The 17404-nt window shown below is 23.0% G+C and overlaps 7 protein-coding genes across 7 annotated transcripts; 4 read left to right on the top strand and 3 right to left on the bottom strand.

The window, feature by feature from the left end:
* Positions 1-626: 626 nt before the first annotated feature.
* DHKF (uncharacterized protein) lies at positions 627-3906 on the top strand. Its single transcript, XM_003294100.1, has 5 exons — positions 627-779; positions 837-964; positions 1039-1744; positions 1815-3654; positions 3726-3906. Exons 1-5 carry the CDS (start codon positions 696-698, stop codon positions 3824-3826), a joined length of 2859 nt encoding a protein of 952 aa, XP_003294148.1. The 5' UTR covers positions 627-695; the 3' UTR covers positions 3827-3906.
* Positions 3907-4405: 499 nt separating this feature from the next.
* DICPUDRAFT_159099 (uncharacterized protein) lies at positions 4406-6525 on the top strand (the record flags this gene model as incomplete). The annotated part of the gene is made up of 3 exons (XM_003294099.1): positions 4406-4791; positions 4881-5240; positions 5367-6525. The coding sequence occupies 3 exons, from the start codon at positions 4406-4408 to the stop codon at positions 6523-6525; spliced, it is 1905 nt and encodes a 634-aa protein (XP_003294147.1).
* Positions 6526-6887: 362 nt separating this feature from the next.
* Positions 6888-8112, top strand: DICPUDRAFT_93170 (uncharacterized protein). The gene is made up of 4 exons (XM_003294098.1): positions 6888-7097; positions 7246-7563; positions 7640-7826; positions 7900-8112. Exons 1-4 carry the CDS (start codon positions 7089-7091, stop codon positions 7977-7979), a joined length of 594 nt encoding a protein of 197 aa, XP_003294146.1. The 5' UTR covers positions 6888-7088; the 3' UTR covers positions 7980-8112.
* A 111-nt stretch (positions 8113-8223) lies between these two features.
* On the bottom strand, positions 8224-8748 carry DICPUDRAFT_93168 (uncharacterized protein). The gene has a single exon (XM_003294096.1). The coding sequence runs from the start codon at positions 8739-8741 to the stop codon at positions 8355-8357; it is 387 nt and encodes a 128-aa protein (XP_003294144.1). The 5' UTR covers positions 8742-8748; the 3' UTR covers positions 8224-8354.
* A 506-nt stretch (positions 8749-9254) lies between these two features.
* DICPUDRAFT_99869 (uncharacterized protein) lies at positions 9255-11297 on the bottom strand (the record flags this gene model as incomplete). The annotated part of the gene is made up of 4 exons (XM_003294095.1): positions 9255-10028; positions 10103-10834; positions 10912-11130; positions 11214-11297. 4 exons carry the CDS (start codon positions 11295-11297, stop codon positions 9255-9257), a joined length of 1809 nt encoding a protein of 602 aa, XP_003294143.1.
* Positions 11298-12248: 951 nt separating this feature from the next.
* On the top strand, positions 12249-13374 carry DICPUDRAFT_7229 (uncharacterized protein; the record flags this gene model as incomplete). Its single annotated transcript, XM_003294097.1, has 2 exons — positions 12249-12960; positions 13037-13374. Coding segments are annotated over 2 exons (1050 nt in total), but the record flags the coding sequence as incomplete, so codon positions are not given.
* Positions 13375-14050: 676 nt separating this feature from the next.
* Positions 14051-15121, bottom strand: DICPUDRAFT_159094 (uncharacterized protein; the record flags this gene model as incomplete). Its single annotated transcript, XM_003294094.1, has 2 exons — positions 14051-14768; positions 14832-15121. Coding segments are annotated over 2 exons (1008 nt in total), but the record flags the coding sequence as incomplete, so codon positions are not given.
* Between the last annotated feature and the right edge of the window lie 2283 nt (positions 15122-17404).

Below are 17404 nucleotides of genomic sequence, written 5' to 3'. Positions count from 1 at the left end.
TTTATATAACAATATTAATAATAATAGTAACAACAATAACAATAACAATAATAATAATGTAAATTTAAATTTAAATCAAGAAAATCAAAAATTTTTACGTTCAAATACAGAGTCATATGATTTAATATCAGCATCTTCACATAATATTGGAAATGCAAATTTAAAATACAGCAATTATTCATCTGAAGAGAAATTTAATCAAAGTTCAGAAGCAGACGAATTATCAGAAAAATTTCTTTTATCCATGCACAATGACCAATTATTTTCAAATATTATTCAATATTTCCTCAGATATTTCCCTAAATTAGAAAAGATAACAATTGCTCAAATTTTCAATGGAACGAATAATTGTTTAGTTCTTTGTGAATATAAAGATAAACAGATAATTAATGACTTTAATTATATATACGATAGTGGGAAACTTAATAAAATGGAAAAGGTTATTTTTTTAGATAAAAAAACTTTAAGAATACCACTTCAAACTACCGAAAACTTGTATGGTGAAATTAAACTATACCCAATGAACATCGAAGATATATCCGAATTAAACAATAATATAATTTTAAAGTAAGATTCTTTTATTAAAATTTTTTCTTTTGTAAAATCTTTACTAATTTTTTTTTTAAAGATTTATTATACAGCAAGCAACCTTTAAAGTTGCAAGAATTTTTAATGAAAACTTAATTCAGATTTTTATGGATATAAGCTCAGTATATTCCTCATCTGCTTTATTTTTTTCAAAATTTTCAAAGTTAATTTGTAAAGTTTTTAATTCAAAGGTAATTTTTATATTTTAAATATTTTATTAAAAAAATATATACTAATAATTTATTTAGTATGCAGGTGTTAGCGTTATAAATGGAACTGGAGGATTTGATACCATTTCATTTTGTAGTCCAACACAAGAATATGAAAATTTTTCATTTTCATTAAAAAAAACAAGTCAAAACATTGTATATTATGAGTATGTATCTTTAAAATAACAACAAAAGATTATAATAATATATACTGATTTTAATTAAATTTTTAAATTTATAGTGACATTAATCAAGTATTTATAAACAAAGATATTATTAAAAAATATCAACTAAAGAGTTATATGGAAATTCCATTAAGAGATACAAATGATATATACATTGGTGATATAGTATTATTTGGTGATGAATCTCTAAACCCCAATATATTAGATACAAATATTTTAACATTTATTGTAAATAGAACATCAATAGAAATCGAAAAGAAAAGGGTATCTGACGAATTAATTATTGCAAAAAACCTTTTAAACCAATCCCCATCATGTAGCTGTCTGGTCAACAAACAAGGAATAATTATCAGAAAGATTGGTGCATTTTATGATAGACTACTTGGTTATCAGATCGGTGATAATATAATGAAATTTGACAAAAAAAATGAAATAAAGCAAGTGTTTGACAAAGTGTGCTTTGATAACAATAATATTATAGGTGAAATTACAATTACTAAAGAAAATGGCGACAATTATCCTGCCGAAATATTTGCAAAAGAAATTGGAGATAGCCAAGGTAATTCAAATGGTATTATGATAATTCTCAGAGATATATCAGATCAAATAACATTGAAAGAAATGAACACTGAACTACAAAATAAATCAGAATTAGAACAAAAAAGAAATTTAGAACTAATGGAGGCAAGAGATCAAGCCGTAGCTGCTACTAAAATAAAGTCTCAATTTTTGGCAACAATAAGTCACGAAATTAGAACACCTGTAAGTATTTTTATTCTAAATAATAAAAAGATCGATAAATGTCATTTTACTAATACAAGTTTATTTTAAGCTAAATGGTGTAATAGGTATGGCTGAAATGTTATTAAAAACCAGTCCTCTAAATACCGAACAGCACGATATCGCTGAAACAATTTTTGGTTCTGGCGAATTATTATTATCAATTACATCAGATATACTTGATTTCAGTAAAATTGAAGCATCAAGATTAGAATTGGAAATGATAGAGTTCGATTTTATTGGCTGCTTAGAAGGAATAGCTAAAACTATTGGAGTATCCATCAACAATAAACCAATTGAGATTGTAACACTTTTTGACCCAGATATTCCACATAGACTAGTTGGGGACCCTAACCGTCTTGTTCAAATTATGTTAAATATGGGTACAAATGCTGTAAAATACACTGAAAAGGGTCATATTATATTTAAAGTATCTGTTTTATCAAGAAAGCATAATTGGTGTAAGGTTAAAATAGGTATTGAAGATAGTGGTATTGGTATTAAAGAAGAACAAAGAAAACATTTATTCGAGCCATTTCATCAGATCGATGCTTCAACAACTAGAAAATATGGAGGTAGTGGCTTAGGTCTTGCTATTTCAAGCAAATTAGCAAAATTAATGGGTGGAAGTGTATTATTGGAAAAAAGTACACCCGGTGTTGGTTCTTTGTTTTCGGTAACACTAGAATTTGAAGAAATTGGACCAGATACCCTTTCTACAATTTTCCCAGATAAAATATTTTCACAAAACAAATCTGTAATTATAGTCGATAACTATGATGTTACAAGACCATTAATGGAAAAGAAGTTCTCACATTTAATTGGAGGAAACATTTATGGAGTCAAAGAAGATGTAGTTAAAGAATTTTTTGGTTTTATCCATAATGGAAAATCAGATCCAAACAATCCATCATCAAATATTGACTTTTTAGATATAAACCCTAAAATTAAACACTTTTTCGACCCAACCTTATCAGCAATCATTGTTTGCAATAGATTTATGGACGATGTAGATACATCTTCAAAATATGTTAAAGAATTCCTAGAGTATTATCCAAAAAAAGTTATAGTTGCACTCTCAATCAATCAATGTAACTTTAAACTACTACCACCCAAAAGAGATTTCCTCATTATAAAGAAACCAATATCATCAACTTCATTAATTAAAATATTAAACCTAATTAATGAAAACTCACCAAATTCTCCTGCAAACCCCCTTTTATCACCAGCAAATGGGAAGAGATCAACTACACCGAAAAAAGAAAAATATGACTTCAATGTCTCACCTATGCGAATAGATTTAAATATTAGCGGATCTTCGCCAAAGCTAAATATTTATTCTGGTAGTAGTGATGAAGATGACAGTTATTCATTAAATTTAGCAAATATTGAACTAATAAATGACCCAATCTCCACAACAATTTCAGAAAAAGATCAAGAGAGAAATAATAAAATTAATGAAATTGAAAAAATCAATCAACAAAATAAAAAAGAAAAAGAAAAAGAAAACTTAGAAAAAAAACAACTAATCCAAGATCAAAAAAATTCCCCTCAAAATCAACTACAAGTAAAAGCAAAAGAAAAACCAAGAATACTACTTGTTGATGATAATGCAGTTAATAGAAAAGTAGTTAAATTACAATTAAAAAAACTAGGGTATGAATGTGACACTGCTACCAATGGTTTTGAAGGTTTCGAAAAACAAAAGGAGTTCAATTACGATTTAATATTTATGGATTTAAATATGCCCGAATGTGATGGCTCCACTGCAAGCAAGTTAATTAGATCATGGGAAGAAACCAACAACTATGTAAATAGAGTCAGTATTGTTGGTTTATCAGCTACATATCTTCATGGATCAAAAGACTATTGTAAGTCAATGGGAATGGATGGTAAATATTGATTTTAATACAATAATTTTTTTCATATTTAATAATATATTAATTAATATAATTTTTTATAGATTTTGTTGTAAAACCAATAAAGCTAGATCCACTGGGTCAATTGGTTAAGAAATATTTAGATAGCCATAATTTACAATCAATACCAAAAGATTTCATTTAAATTTAATAAAATAAATTATTTTATATATATACAATTAAAAAATATAATATATAAAATATAAAATATAAAATATAAAATATAAAATATAAAATATAAAAAATTAAAAGAAAACTTTGTATTTTTTTTATCAATTTATAAATTTTATTTATTTTAATAATTATTAAAAAGAAAAAAGAGTTTTCTGAGAACCATAGACTAAAGTATAAAAAAATGCAAGAATAAAGAATTTATAAAATGATGAAATACAGTTATGTATTTTTAAAAATTTATTTAACTTTTGGAAAATTTTTTATTTTATTTTTATTTTTATACTATTAGCCACTCTTTGTAATAAATAAATTAGATTTTTACTTCTAATAATTTTTTATTCATTTAATATTTGTATTATAAGTATTTAAACAAATAATTTAACCTAAAATAGTTTTTCTTTTTTTTTTTTTTGCAAAAAAAAAATTTTAAAAAAAAGATATTTTTTTAAATTTTTATTTTGAAAAGGTGTTCATCTTTAAAAAAAAAATAAAATTTCTTTAATTTTTTTAGTTTTTTATTTTTTTAATTTGTCCTCACACACAAACACAAATGATATCATCAAAATTCACATCCTATAGTATTAGTAATAAATCATTACCTATATATTTATTAAAAAGAAAATGCAATATTAATAAGAATTTTAATAAATCAAATTTTGTATCACCATTAACAACAAACAATTTAATAAATAAATCATCATACTACAGATTTTATTCAAATAATAATCAAAACTCATATGAATTCATAGATAGAAAATTAAACCTAATTCCAATAACCACAAATTATGAAGATGCAGTAAAAGGTTTCAAATGGTCAATCCCAGATTATTTTAATATTGGTCAAGAAATGTGTGATAAGCATGCAACTGATCCTTCTAAAATGAACCATATTGCAATTAAACATATAATAAATGAAAACACTGGAGATGTTAAATCGTAGGTATATTATATATAATATCAAATTACAAGTATTTTAAATATTAAATGGTTTCATATATTAAATTATACAAATTTTTTTTTCATAGCTATACATTCAAAGATTTACAAACAAAGTCAAATAAATTTTCAAACAAATTTAAAGAAATTGGACTAAAAAGAGGGGATAGAGTTGGTGTATTACTTACTCAAGGTTTTGATTGTGCACTTTCGCATATTAGTGTTTTTAGATCAGGTATGATTACAATGCCATTATTTACACTATTTGGTCCTGAAGCATTAGAGTATAGAATTTCCAATTCAGGCGCATCTTGTGTTATTACCGATCCAGAAAATGTTGAAAAACTATTAGGAATACTACCAAAAGTATCAACACTTAAAAAAATTATTGTTCATGGCAAATTACCTGAAAAATTAAAAAGCTCCCACTATGGAAGTATTTTTGAAGAGTAAGTATTTATAGTCATAGTTATTGTTTTTTATTCATTCATTTATTTATTTATTTATTTATATTTTTATTAAATTTTTTATTTTTTATTTTTTATTTTTTATTTTTTATTTTTTATTTTTTTTAGATGGAATGAAGAAATTTCAAATACATTTTCAGATTCATTCGAACCAGTTAAAACTAAATCAGAAGACCCAGCAATTATAATATTTACATCAGGTACTACAGGTAATCCAAAAGGATGTTTACATGCACACAGAGTTTTAATAGGACATTTACCAGGTATTCAATTCCCACAAAACCATTTTCCATTAAGAAAATCTACCAATGATTATGTATTTTATACACCCGCAGATTGGGCTTGGATCGGTGGTTTCTTTGATGTTTTAGCTCCATCCCTCTTTTATGGTGTAACAGTATTAGCACATCGTATGACCAAATTCGAACCAAAGAAAATTGTGGAACTAATGGAAAAACATAAAGTGGATACAGCATTTTTACCACCATCTGCATTAAAAATAATGAAACAAGACGAATCATTAAAGAAATATAAAATGCAATCAATAGGCAGTGGGGGTGAATGTTTAGGTGATAAACTATTATCATGGTCTAAAGAACAATTCGGTGTCGAAGTTAACGAATTCTATGGTCAAACTGAAGCCAATCTCTTGGTAGGTAACTCATCAACAGTATTTGATATTAGAAGCGGTTCAATGGGAAAACCAATTCCAGGCCACATTGTCGAAGTTATTGATGAAAACTGTAATATCCTTCAAGAACAAGTTGGGGATATTGCATTAAAAACACCAGATCCAGTTTCATTCCTCACATACTGGAATAATGACTCTGCTGCTAAAAAAAAATATAGAGGTGATTGGCTAATTACAGGTGATTTAGGTAAAAAGGACAAAGACGGTTATATTTGGTATGTTGGTAGAGACGACGATATCATCAATTCCAGTGGTTATCGTATTGGTCCTGCTGAAATTGAAAACTGCTTATTAAAACATCCATCTATTTCAAATGCCGGTGTAGTTGGTGTACCCGATCCAATTCGTGGAGAAATCGTAAAAGCATATATAGTATTAAATCCATCATACAAACCAACAGATCAATTAAAAAAAGAAATCCAAAATTTTGTTAAAACCTTTTTAGCCGCCTATGAATATCCACGTGAAATCGAATTCATTGAATCTTTGCCAACCACAACAACTGGTAAAATTATAAGAAAAGATTTAAGACTATTACATAAAATAACCAAAGAACAACAACAGAACACACAATAAAAAAGACAATCATAAAAATAGAACGATCATAAAAAAAAAAAAAAAAAATTAAAAAACTATATTAAATTAAACTAATAAAGTAAATTTTAAATATCTTAATAATCATTTTTTGATCATTAAACCAAGAATATCCTATTTAAATATGGTTATTATAATAATAAACTTAAATTTTACAAAGGTGGTAAACAAAACCTATAAAATTAAAAAATTCAAAAAAAAAATAAATTTTAATTTAAAATAATATTTTTAAAAAAATGTTTTTTTTTGAATTTTTTTTTAAATTTTTTCTTTATTTTTTTAAAAATTATTATTTTTTTTTTTTACATATAATTTAAAAATTAATAAAGCTCAAAGAGAAATCGAAATTAACAATTACATTAAATTTTTTTCTTTTACTATATAGCTTATAAGAATATTTACAAATAATATCAAATAATAATAGTTTTTTAAATCTATCAAAATAATCACGAATCATTGTATATTAAATATAAAACATATAAATACTGCCATACCCCCCAAATATAATAATTTAAAATACACAAATATAATATATACACTAAAAAATGATGAAGGTAATAATACTACACCATAACACTTACTTTACAATGGAATAAATACAATGAAAATAAATATTAATATTAATTTAAATTTTATTTTATTTTATACCATCACACACTTTTATACACAAAACTTTATCAATCATAATTAAACAATCAATAGTATTCACCATTTTCAGATGAGCCAGAGGAATCAAACTCAAGTAGTAATAATAATTCAGAACAAAACTCAGCTCCAAAACCAAAACATCCTATAGCAATCGTTTTTCATTATCTTTTCAAAATTATAGCAATTTTAATATTTATTTTCGGTGGATTATTTTCATTAAGTTTTGTTTTAACATTTATTATTGTTGTTTTAGCAAGCGCATTCGACTTTTGGACTGTAAAAAACGTAACTGGTCGTTTATTAGTAGGCTTAAGATGGTGGAATGAAATTAAGGAAGATGGTTCAAACAATTGGATTTTTGAATCTGTTCAAGTAGGAATCACATATATCACTACTATTATATGACGAAATAGACAAAAATAACTAATTATTTATTTTTTAATTATAGGATAAAAGCCAAATTAACCCAGCAGAATCACTTTTATTCTGGGGCCCAACTATTTTATTACCAGTTATTTGGATTTTCTTTATGATCTCTTCAATTTTCTCTGCCAAATTATTATGGTTAGTTGTTGTTATTGTTTGTTTTGCTTTATCAGCAGCCAATTTATACGGTTATATTAAATGTGCAAAAGGTAATTATTAATCACTACCAGATTCCATAACTTTAATTTTTATCGTACTAATATTTTTTTTATTTTCTTACAGATGCAAGAAAGAAAGTCAAAGGTATGGCTCAAACATATATCGTAAATAGTATTGTAAATCAAGCAATTAATCAAGTATAAAACTACAATATATATAAAACTATTTAAAATTACTTAAAAGAAAAAAGAAAAAAAAGAAAAAAAGAAAAAAGAAAAAAAAAGAAAAAAAACAAATAAATTTATTATTTATTATAATTATTTAAAAAAATTACATAAAATTACAAGGTGTAGACACCCAAGTTTCAAGTTTTATTTTGTTATATAAATTTATATTTGTACAAATTTAATTATAATGTCAACATTATAATTTTTCGAAGAGGAAAATATTTATTAAAAAATCAATGTTATTACTTTTATTTATTTTTTTTATATTTTTTTTATATATTTTTTTGTTTATTTTGTATTTATATTGTTTTTTGTTTTTATTATTTATTATTATTGTTATTGTTATTGTTATTATTGTTTTTTATTTTCATGTGGTTGGTTATAATATTGGTCCATTTCTTTGTATAATCTTTGTTGAATAACGCTCATTGAAGCCTTTTCACCCCAAATCCAAAAACCAGCAATAAATCCAGAACTGATGATAAATGTACGAATATTCCAGGTAACGTTTTTCTTAAATGTCTTTGATAATAAAACACCTGCAGCAACACCAGTGGCGGTGATACCAGAATAAAGTAAACCACCTTTAATACCTTCTCTGTAAAATGCTGATCTAGTTTCATCTTCTTCTTGGTGTCTTCTTTGTAAATATTGTTCTCTGCTTTCCTTTTTAATTGGTGCACCTACACCAGTTAAATCTTCAAATGGTTCGATAACTTGTGGTTTCTTTTGTGACATTGTATTTACAATTAATTATTTTTATAATGATAAGTGTTTAAATTAAATAATTTTTAATTTAATAAAAAAAAAAATGAAAAAAAAAAAAAAATTTTAATAAATAATTTTTTTTTTTTTTTTTTTTTTTTTTGTTTTTTAATTTTTAAAGCATGCGCAATAGTGGCAACATACATTTTGTAAGGATTACGTTCTTTTTTAAAAAATAACATGGAATGTGTCTTTCAATCTGAAAAAGCTCGTTTGAAATTGATAAAATAACATAAATTTCATTGAAAAGGCAATATTTTTAAAAAAAGATTATCGTTTAAAAAAATAAAAATAAAACGAAAAATAAAACTAAAAATGAAATTTAATTAATTAAATTAACAAAATTAAAATTTTAATAAATAGAGGTTTTTTTTTTAATTAACTATTGAAAAAAAAAATAAAAAGAGAAAAAGAAAAGAGATAAAGTATTTTTTTTTTTTTTTTATCATAAAATTTTTACAATATTTATTATTAAAAAAAAAATTATTAATTATTAATAATACTATCAAGAGAAGTTGAGTCAATATTATTTATATCAAATGAACCCATTTGGTTTTCTATAATTTTAAATAATGAGTCTCTAACTTCTTTAATGGCTGATTGGAGTTGTGGGAAATTGTGGTTGGTTTTTTGAAGCATTCTTGAGAAAACTTTATAATTTCTATAAATTGAGACATCATAGGTTGAGGTGGTTTCACACAATGGTAAATCTTTTTGCCATAAAAAGAATATTCTAACTATTGTTCTTTGAATGTGACCTTGATATGGGGCGAGTAATGGGAATTGGTGAAGTTGTTGTGAAAATTTGTGACCTACACTATCATAACGTTGTGTCATTAGGGAATCAAATTGAAGTCTTGTATTGTTTTTCTTTTCTAAATGAAGTTTCTGATATAGAAGATAGGCAGTGAGAATATTTTTGATGGTTAATTTATCCTTGCTTGAGGTTTCACCATTTTGATCTGATCCCTGTTCAATCTCTTTCCAAAGGAAGTTTCCATACTTGTAAGATGGTAAAGATTCATAGTTTTCTAAAAATCTATCAATTAAAACACAAACAGAGTCCTCAATAGTTGCCATTCTGTTACCTGTTAATAATGATTTCAAAATATAATTGAGTAATAATAAATTTCTTTGTAAAAAGGTTTCTCTATCTTCATTTTCTAATAACAATGGAAAATTCTTTCTTTTCTTTTTTGAAAATAAATCGATTTGTGTACAATAGGTTGGTCCTTGTTGTGGCCATTTATTTAAAATTTCCTGTTATTATAAAAAAAAAAAATTTATTAATATAAAATTTTAAAGGAATAATTTTTTTTATATTATATGCATACATTTCTAACCAATTGAATTGTATATGTAAAATATGGAAAAACAATATCACTTTCATAAGGTGGAGTACATGCATATGGTAATGGTTGAGTTTTTTTATTATCCCAATCTAATATACTGAGTATTAAATAACACGATAATAAAATATAGTCAGTGCCACTTGTCAATAATAAATTACTAAAATGAACTGTAGATTGATAATAAAATTCTAAATCTTTTCCTTCCATTGGTAAAATCTCTTTAACTAACTCTTGATTTAATTCACGTAATGGCCCTGGTGGACGTGGTGGTACATTTAATAAAGAATCGCTTTGTTGTTGGATTGGCTTGCCAATATTGTCATAAAAATGATTATAATATGGTTGTGAATAATTTAAAAAGTCTTTATATTGTTTGTATTGGCCATTACTACTATTGTTATTGAAATCATCAAAACCATAGTTGTTTACATTATTATTATTATTATTACTATTTACACTACCATTACTGCTGTCGCTGTTAGTTGGTGAAGCTGCTGCTGATGCTTTATCGAAATTATTTACATTATTCTTATAGTTATTATCCAAACTATCATAAACATTACTGCTGGTGTTGTTTTCATTATTATTACTACTATTATTACCTAATAAAGCTATGGATTGTTTATAGAAATTCCATATTTTTTGAAGATTTGTTACCCAATCTAATGAAACTACTTGGTCCTCTGTAAATAAATAATAAACTCTTTTTGAAACCTGAATTAGATAAATAAATTGTATATGTTAGTGTTTTTAATTTTTAAAAAAAAAAATTAAAAAAAAATAATAATTACAGTTTCTATTTGAAAATATCGACAGTCATTCCATAAAGCACTATTTGTAAATTCTATACCAGAAATAGTCTCCCATGTTATAGAACCTTTTTGTTCTTGTTGTGTTTGATCAGTAAAATATCTAATACTTTTTTTGTCTACAATAAAATATCTTTTTTTCCATAACAATACTACACCTTTATCTCCTTTTTTTTGTAACCAACCTGCATATAATACATTCTAAATTTATATAAAAATAGTTAATGAGTAAGTATATTGTTATTATTATTATTAGTAAACTAATTAGTTTATTAATTGCTTACATTTTGTTCTTGTTGTTGTTGTTGCTGTTGTTGTTGTTGTTGGGATGGGTGTGGTGCATGTTGCAATGTAGGATAAAGAGACATTATTTAATTTAAAAATGAATAAAATATAAAATTATTAACTTTATTTTATATTGAATTAATGTTTAAATATTTATATATATATTTTATAAATTTATGTTTTAATTAAATAAAAAAAAAATCTCTATAGAGCAATTTAAAAAAAAATGAAAAAAATAAATAATTAAAAAAAAATAAAAAAATTAAAAAAAAATAAAATTATTTAAAAAAGAAATTTTTAAGTTTTCACATAAAAAAACTTATTAAAATATAAAACAATAATAAATTTTTACATAAATAATTCAAGCGAAAATTATAAACATATAAGAATATAATTTTAACAATTAAAATAAAATAATAAAATGAAACAAAACATATGTATTTTTTTTTTTTAAAAGTATAATATACATATATATTAACACACATAAATAAATATTATTTTTTTTATTTTTTTTTATTTTATTTTTTTTATTTTTTTTTTTGCAATTATAATAAAAATAAAAAATTATTTTTAAAAAAATCTTTTTTTTTTTTTGTAATCACTTTTCAAAATTATGAGTTTAATTTAAAAAATTATTTTTTCTAAATATTCAAAAAAAAAAAGAAAAAAGAGAAGAAAAAGCAATCAAATTAATTAGTTTTTTTTTTTAAAAAACCATCCAAATCAACAAAATAAACAAAAAAAAAAATAAAAAAATAACCAAAAAAACAAAAAAAAAAAACAAAAAAAATAATAAGGCACAAAGGCAAAAAAGTAATAGTTAATAATAATAATAATAATAATAATAATAATAATACTATTTACAATAGGAAATAATGATTGATAATATCGATTCATTAAACTCAACATCATCACCAAGTACACCATCAAAATCTAGAACCAGGGAGAATAGCATTAGCAGCACAACAAGCAGTTCAACAAGTAAATTTAAACCATCAAACAAGATTTTTTATAACAACTATAATATTAATAATAATAATAATAATAATAACAATAGTTTTGCTTCATATAAAAAATCAATAAATGATAATATAAATATTAATGTCGAAAAGAAAATAACCAAGAAATTAAAGAAAAAGAGTAGAAGCAATTCACAAAAGTTTTGGAGGTTAATTGGAATACTGTTAAATATTATAGGCATATCATTATTGGTTTTTACAATTTTTATTGGTCTTCGTATTGACGATTTCATAGATTGGAACTATTGGGTTTTGTTTGTACCAGTTTATGTAGTTTTGGCAACAGGTTATTTTGCAACCAATTCAAGAATTCTTTCAAATTTGGTATCATGGTTGGTTAGGTTATCTTATCGTGTTTCAGTAGTTGGATCATCTTTTTTTGTGGTGTTTGCAATTTTAAGATTGAAATACTCTCTGTTTAGGTTCTCCATAATGATGATTCCATTACTACTCACCTCTGGTTTCACTTTATTGCTTGGTTTATATGCTGTTATTTTTGGTGCTTGTGTAAAGGATAAACCCCAAACCAAAACAAAGTATTTTGTCAATGGGTATCCACTGTTCTTTTTGGGTTTAATGATGACGCCGGCCTGTCTGATGATTGCTTTAAAGCTGGATAACTATAGCGATATGAAATGGGCAGTTTGTTTTGTTCCTTTGTTCATTGGCGATATAGTTGCATCTTGCTTCTCTTTCTTCTTATTTATTTTCAGTCTCGGTTCTAAAGGTAACTATATCATTTATGAATTCAAATATTGAATTTAAATTAAAGTAATACTAATTATTATTATAATCTTAAATAGATACCGCTACATTTTCAATTGGTCAAATTTTATCCATATTAATTCTAACCATTTGTTCAGTTGTTTTTAAAATTTTATTGGTTTTAAAACTGGATCAAAGTTATTCGTTTAAAGGCATTTTTATCTTTATACCAGCATTCATTGGTGAATTGGTAGTTATTTTTTGTGGTTTTAATCTCTTTCTTAAACCACCTCAAACCAACGTACTCGAATCAACAGGAAATGACGATGAATCATCACTACTTATAAAGGAAGATGATGAAAGCGATGAAGAGGACGAAATCGAAAACGAAAATGAAAATGAAAATGAAAATGAAAATGAAAAATCACTCAAAGATTACATTCAACAAGAGAAGGAACAATATGATATCGATTTTAATCAAAGAAACGACCAGGATAATTATAATTACCGAGATAATAGCCAAGATAAGGGCCAGGATAATTATACCCAGGATAGCAATAACAATGTATTTAGTGATGACACATCAAATATAATTGAAGATGCAAATTGACCAACCAAAAAAAAAAAAAAAAAAAAAAAAAAAAAAAAAAAAAAAAATTATTACTTTTAAAAAAAGGTTCATCCTTTAATATTTTCTTTTAATCACATTGATTAAAGAAAAAGATAACAAATAAAATACACACAAAAAAAATAAATGGTTTCAGTATTTTTTTTTTTTTCTTTACAAAAAAAAAAAATAGAGCCTTTATTGAAATAATCAAACAAAAAAAATTTTATTAAACTTAAAATAATAGTTTTTTTTCTTATTTTTATTTTTTATTTAAAAATATATTGTAACTTTTAATATATATATAAAACTTGATTAAATCGAAATTATTGGTATCTTTTTTTTATTTTTTATGTTTTTATTTTTTTTTTTATTTTATTTTTTTATAAATATTTAACAGGTGGTTTTTATGTATTATTACTAAACTAATATTACTACTACTACTACGACTACTATCTTTATTATTATTATGATTATTTTATATATTATTATTGATTATTATTATTTATGTTTTAAATTTTGCTTTAGCTATTAAAATTTCAATTGCATTTATTATTAAATTTGGTTGATTGAATGGTACTAAGTGATTATTACAGTTTAATTGAATTGAGTTTGATGAAAGTTTTGTTAAATTTATTTGTCTTTTAAACCAATCGGGTTCGGTATCAGGGTTTGATGAAATTACAACCAACGGTAAATTTCCAAGGGGTTGAGAAGGGTTTTTTGCATTTGCGTAGGCTTTTTTTAAATCTTTTGCATTATCTATGAATTTAGTTAGTTCTTGGATTACTGCATTCAAGTAATTCTGATCCGGATTTGTAAAAATAGCCTGGGATTTTTCTATACAACTTTTAGGAAGATGTGTATCATCTGAAATCCATCCATACTCTATTGAAATAGTTCCACTTCTGCATAAATCTTTTAATTGTTCATTTGGGAACTTTTTGGCTCTATTAACAAAATCGATAATATCCGGAATAGCTATCCATTTTTTATCGGTTAGTACCCCTATATCGGTACCATCAATTGATAAAATACCTTTTAGGTCATTTGGATACATCATTGCATAGGTTTGAGCAAAAAGTCCACCCATGCTCCATCCGACATAATAAAATTGTTGATTGGCAATCAGAGAAATACTTTGAATTGATGCACGAAGTTTTTTTACAAATGTTTGTGCACTCATTGCCTCTGGTGATAGTTGAGACCAACCATATCCATACCTATTTTTTTAAAAAAAAATTGTTAATAAAAATCAAAAAAAAAAAAAAGCATTTAATATTTACCTATCAAAAAAGCAAGCATTCGAAATACCAAATCTATTCATTGTATTATTTGACAATAGGTTTTGAATTACATTACCATAGGCAGTTGAAAACATTGGGAGTCCAGAATCGAAAATTAGTAATTCCCCATATCTTGGCATATGTTTATTAGTGTAGCAACGAATGTGTAGTTTTAAATTATCAACGATTGGGAAAAAACTAAACCCTGGATCTATATTTCCCAAAAGATTTGGAAATGGATGGAGATTTTTATAGTTGTCAATTAATTGACCGTGAACCAAAAACTGTACCTTTATTATTATTAACAACAAGAAAACTATAATTTTCCTTATATTTAATTATATATTTTTATTTTATATTTTGTTTTTTTTAAAAAATATTTTTTTTTTTTTTTTTTAAAACAAAAAAAAAAAAAAACTATAATTTAATTTGTATATGTGCTTCTATTCTATTTTTAATTCTAATTAGTAAAAAAAAAAAAAAAAATAAAAGTTAATATTGGTTATTTAAATAAAATATTGTTTTTTTTATTATTAAAAATATTAATTCGTTATATGTGTGTGTGTTGCTATATAGTTATAAAGTTTTATAAATTGTGAGTGTGAGAGTGAGGGATTTAAAAGATTATTGTGTAATGATAATATTATTATAATTATTTGTAAATGATTAGATTAAAAGATAATAAAAAAATTCTTTTTTTCATCTTTTTTTAAAAATTAAAAAAAAATAAAATAAAAAATAAATATGAAAAAAAAAACCAAAGAAAAAACAACTAATTTATTACTATTACTATTACTATTACTACTATTATTATAATTATAACTATTATTATTAATACTATTATATAAATATTATTATTTTAAACCGACCCCCTATGTCTGGGAAGTATAAAATAGGTTGTATTCGAATTATAATACATTAATAGTGATTATTGAATCATTTAAATAATCACTAAATTGTGTAAAATCCTATTTATAGAAGGAACAAAAATTAATTAAAGATGTAAACAATAAATTATTATTATTAATTAATATTAATAAATATATATAGTAAAAAAAAAAAAAAATTTCTATTTTTAATTTTTTCTTTTTTTTTCTTTTTTTAATTGATTCCTTTTTTATTATTTTTATTTTGTTAATTATGAGTTTAATTTTGTTATTAATACATTTAAGTATATAGGGGATGAACACAAATTTTAAATTTGTCTAAAAAAAAAAAAAAAAAAAAAAAAAAAAAACAAATAAAATTTTTAAAATAAAAAAGACACTATATTTATAACTATATATTATAAAATTTATTTATTAAAGTTTTTTTGACTATTTTTTTATTATTATTATTACTATTGTTTATATTATTTATATATCTATTTTTTAAATAAAAAAAATGATCTTTTTTTTTTAAAACAAGTTTTTTTTTTATTTATAGTAGAAGTGATTTTTTTATAAAATTAAAATTCCTTTTTTAAGTTAAAATAAAATTATTGTTATTTTTATGGTGACAATTATTATTATTTTTATTTTAAGTTTTATACTATTTAAATTATTTATTACAACTTTAATTACTATTATTATTATTTAAAATAATTCTTTGATTTGGTTTTTATTTTTCTATTATTTCTTGCTATATAAATACTCATATTTTAATTTTGAATTATTATTTAAATTAATATTATTTTTTTTTTTCTGTTGGTTTTATTACTTTTAAAGAGAGAAAAAAAATAAAATAAAATAATTGTGTGTAATAATTATAAATTATTTAAATATATAAAATATTTATATTGAAGACAATAATTAATTTTATAAATATAAAAAAACACTTAAAAGGAGTTATTAAAGAGAATAATAAGTTTATTAATTTAATTGGTGTTTGATAACGGAGATTTTGTATGAGAATATTGTAAAAGAAAAATAATTTTAAAAAAAAATAAATATAAAAAATTAAAAATTTTATATCCTTTTTATTATTGTGCTGCTATTGTTGTTGTTGTTGTTGCTTTTTAATTGTTATTTGGGTGAGTTATATGTGTGCGTGTGTGTATATGTGTGTGTGTTGAATAAATTGATCTTTAACTTCAATATAATTATTTTTATTTTTAGAGTGAAAGGAGAAAAATTAAAATTAAAAAAAAATTAAAAAAAAAACAAACAAACAAATAAACACTCAATCTTTGTTATTTTATTATTATTATTTTTATTTTTATTATTATTATTATTATTATTATTATTATTATTTTCAAATTTGAAAATAAATATTTGTTTTTAAATTATTAATATTTTGTCTTATTGTAGTTGAAACAGTTGTGCTAAAAATATGAGTTTTTTTTTTTTAACATGTATATTAATCTAATGTTTTAATCCAAGTACAATATTCATTGCAAGTTTGGTAATAAATATAATAATGGCAAATATATATAAAGAGTACTATAATAATTATATTTTTTTTTCCTTTTATTATTATTACTATTATTATATTTTAAAATAATTAACATAAACAATTTCGTTAATATGAAAAACTAAACAAACAACAAGCTCTATTTTTAAAAATAGAAAAAGAATGGTAAAATAAAATAGCAA

This window comes from Dictyostelium purpureum (assembly GCF_000190715.1).
Source record: "Dictyostelium purpureum unplaced genomic scaffold DICPUscaffold_511, whole genome shotgun sequence".
Taxonomy (NCBI): domain Eukaryota; phylum Evosea; class Eumycetozoa; order Dictyosteliales; family Dictyosteliaceae; genus Dictyostelium; species Dictyostelium purpureum.
Note: the sequence above shows the minus strand (reverse complement) of the source record. Positions and strands in the feature narration are given on the sequence as shown.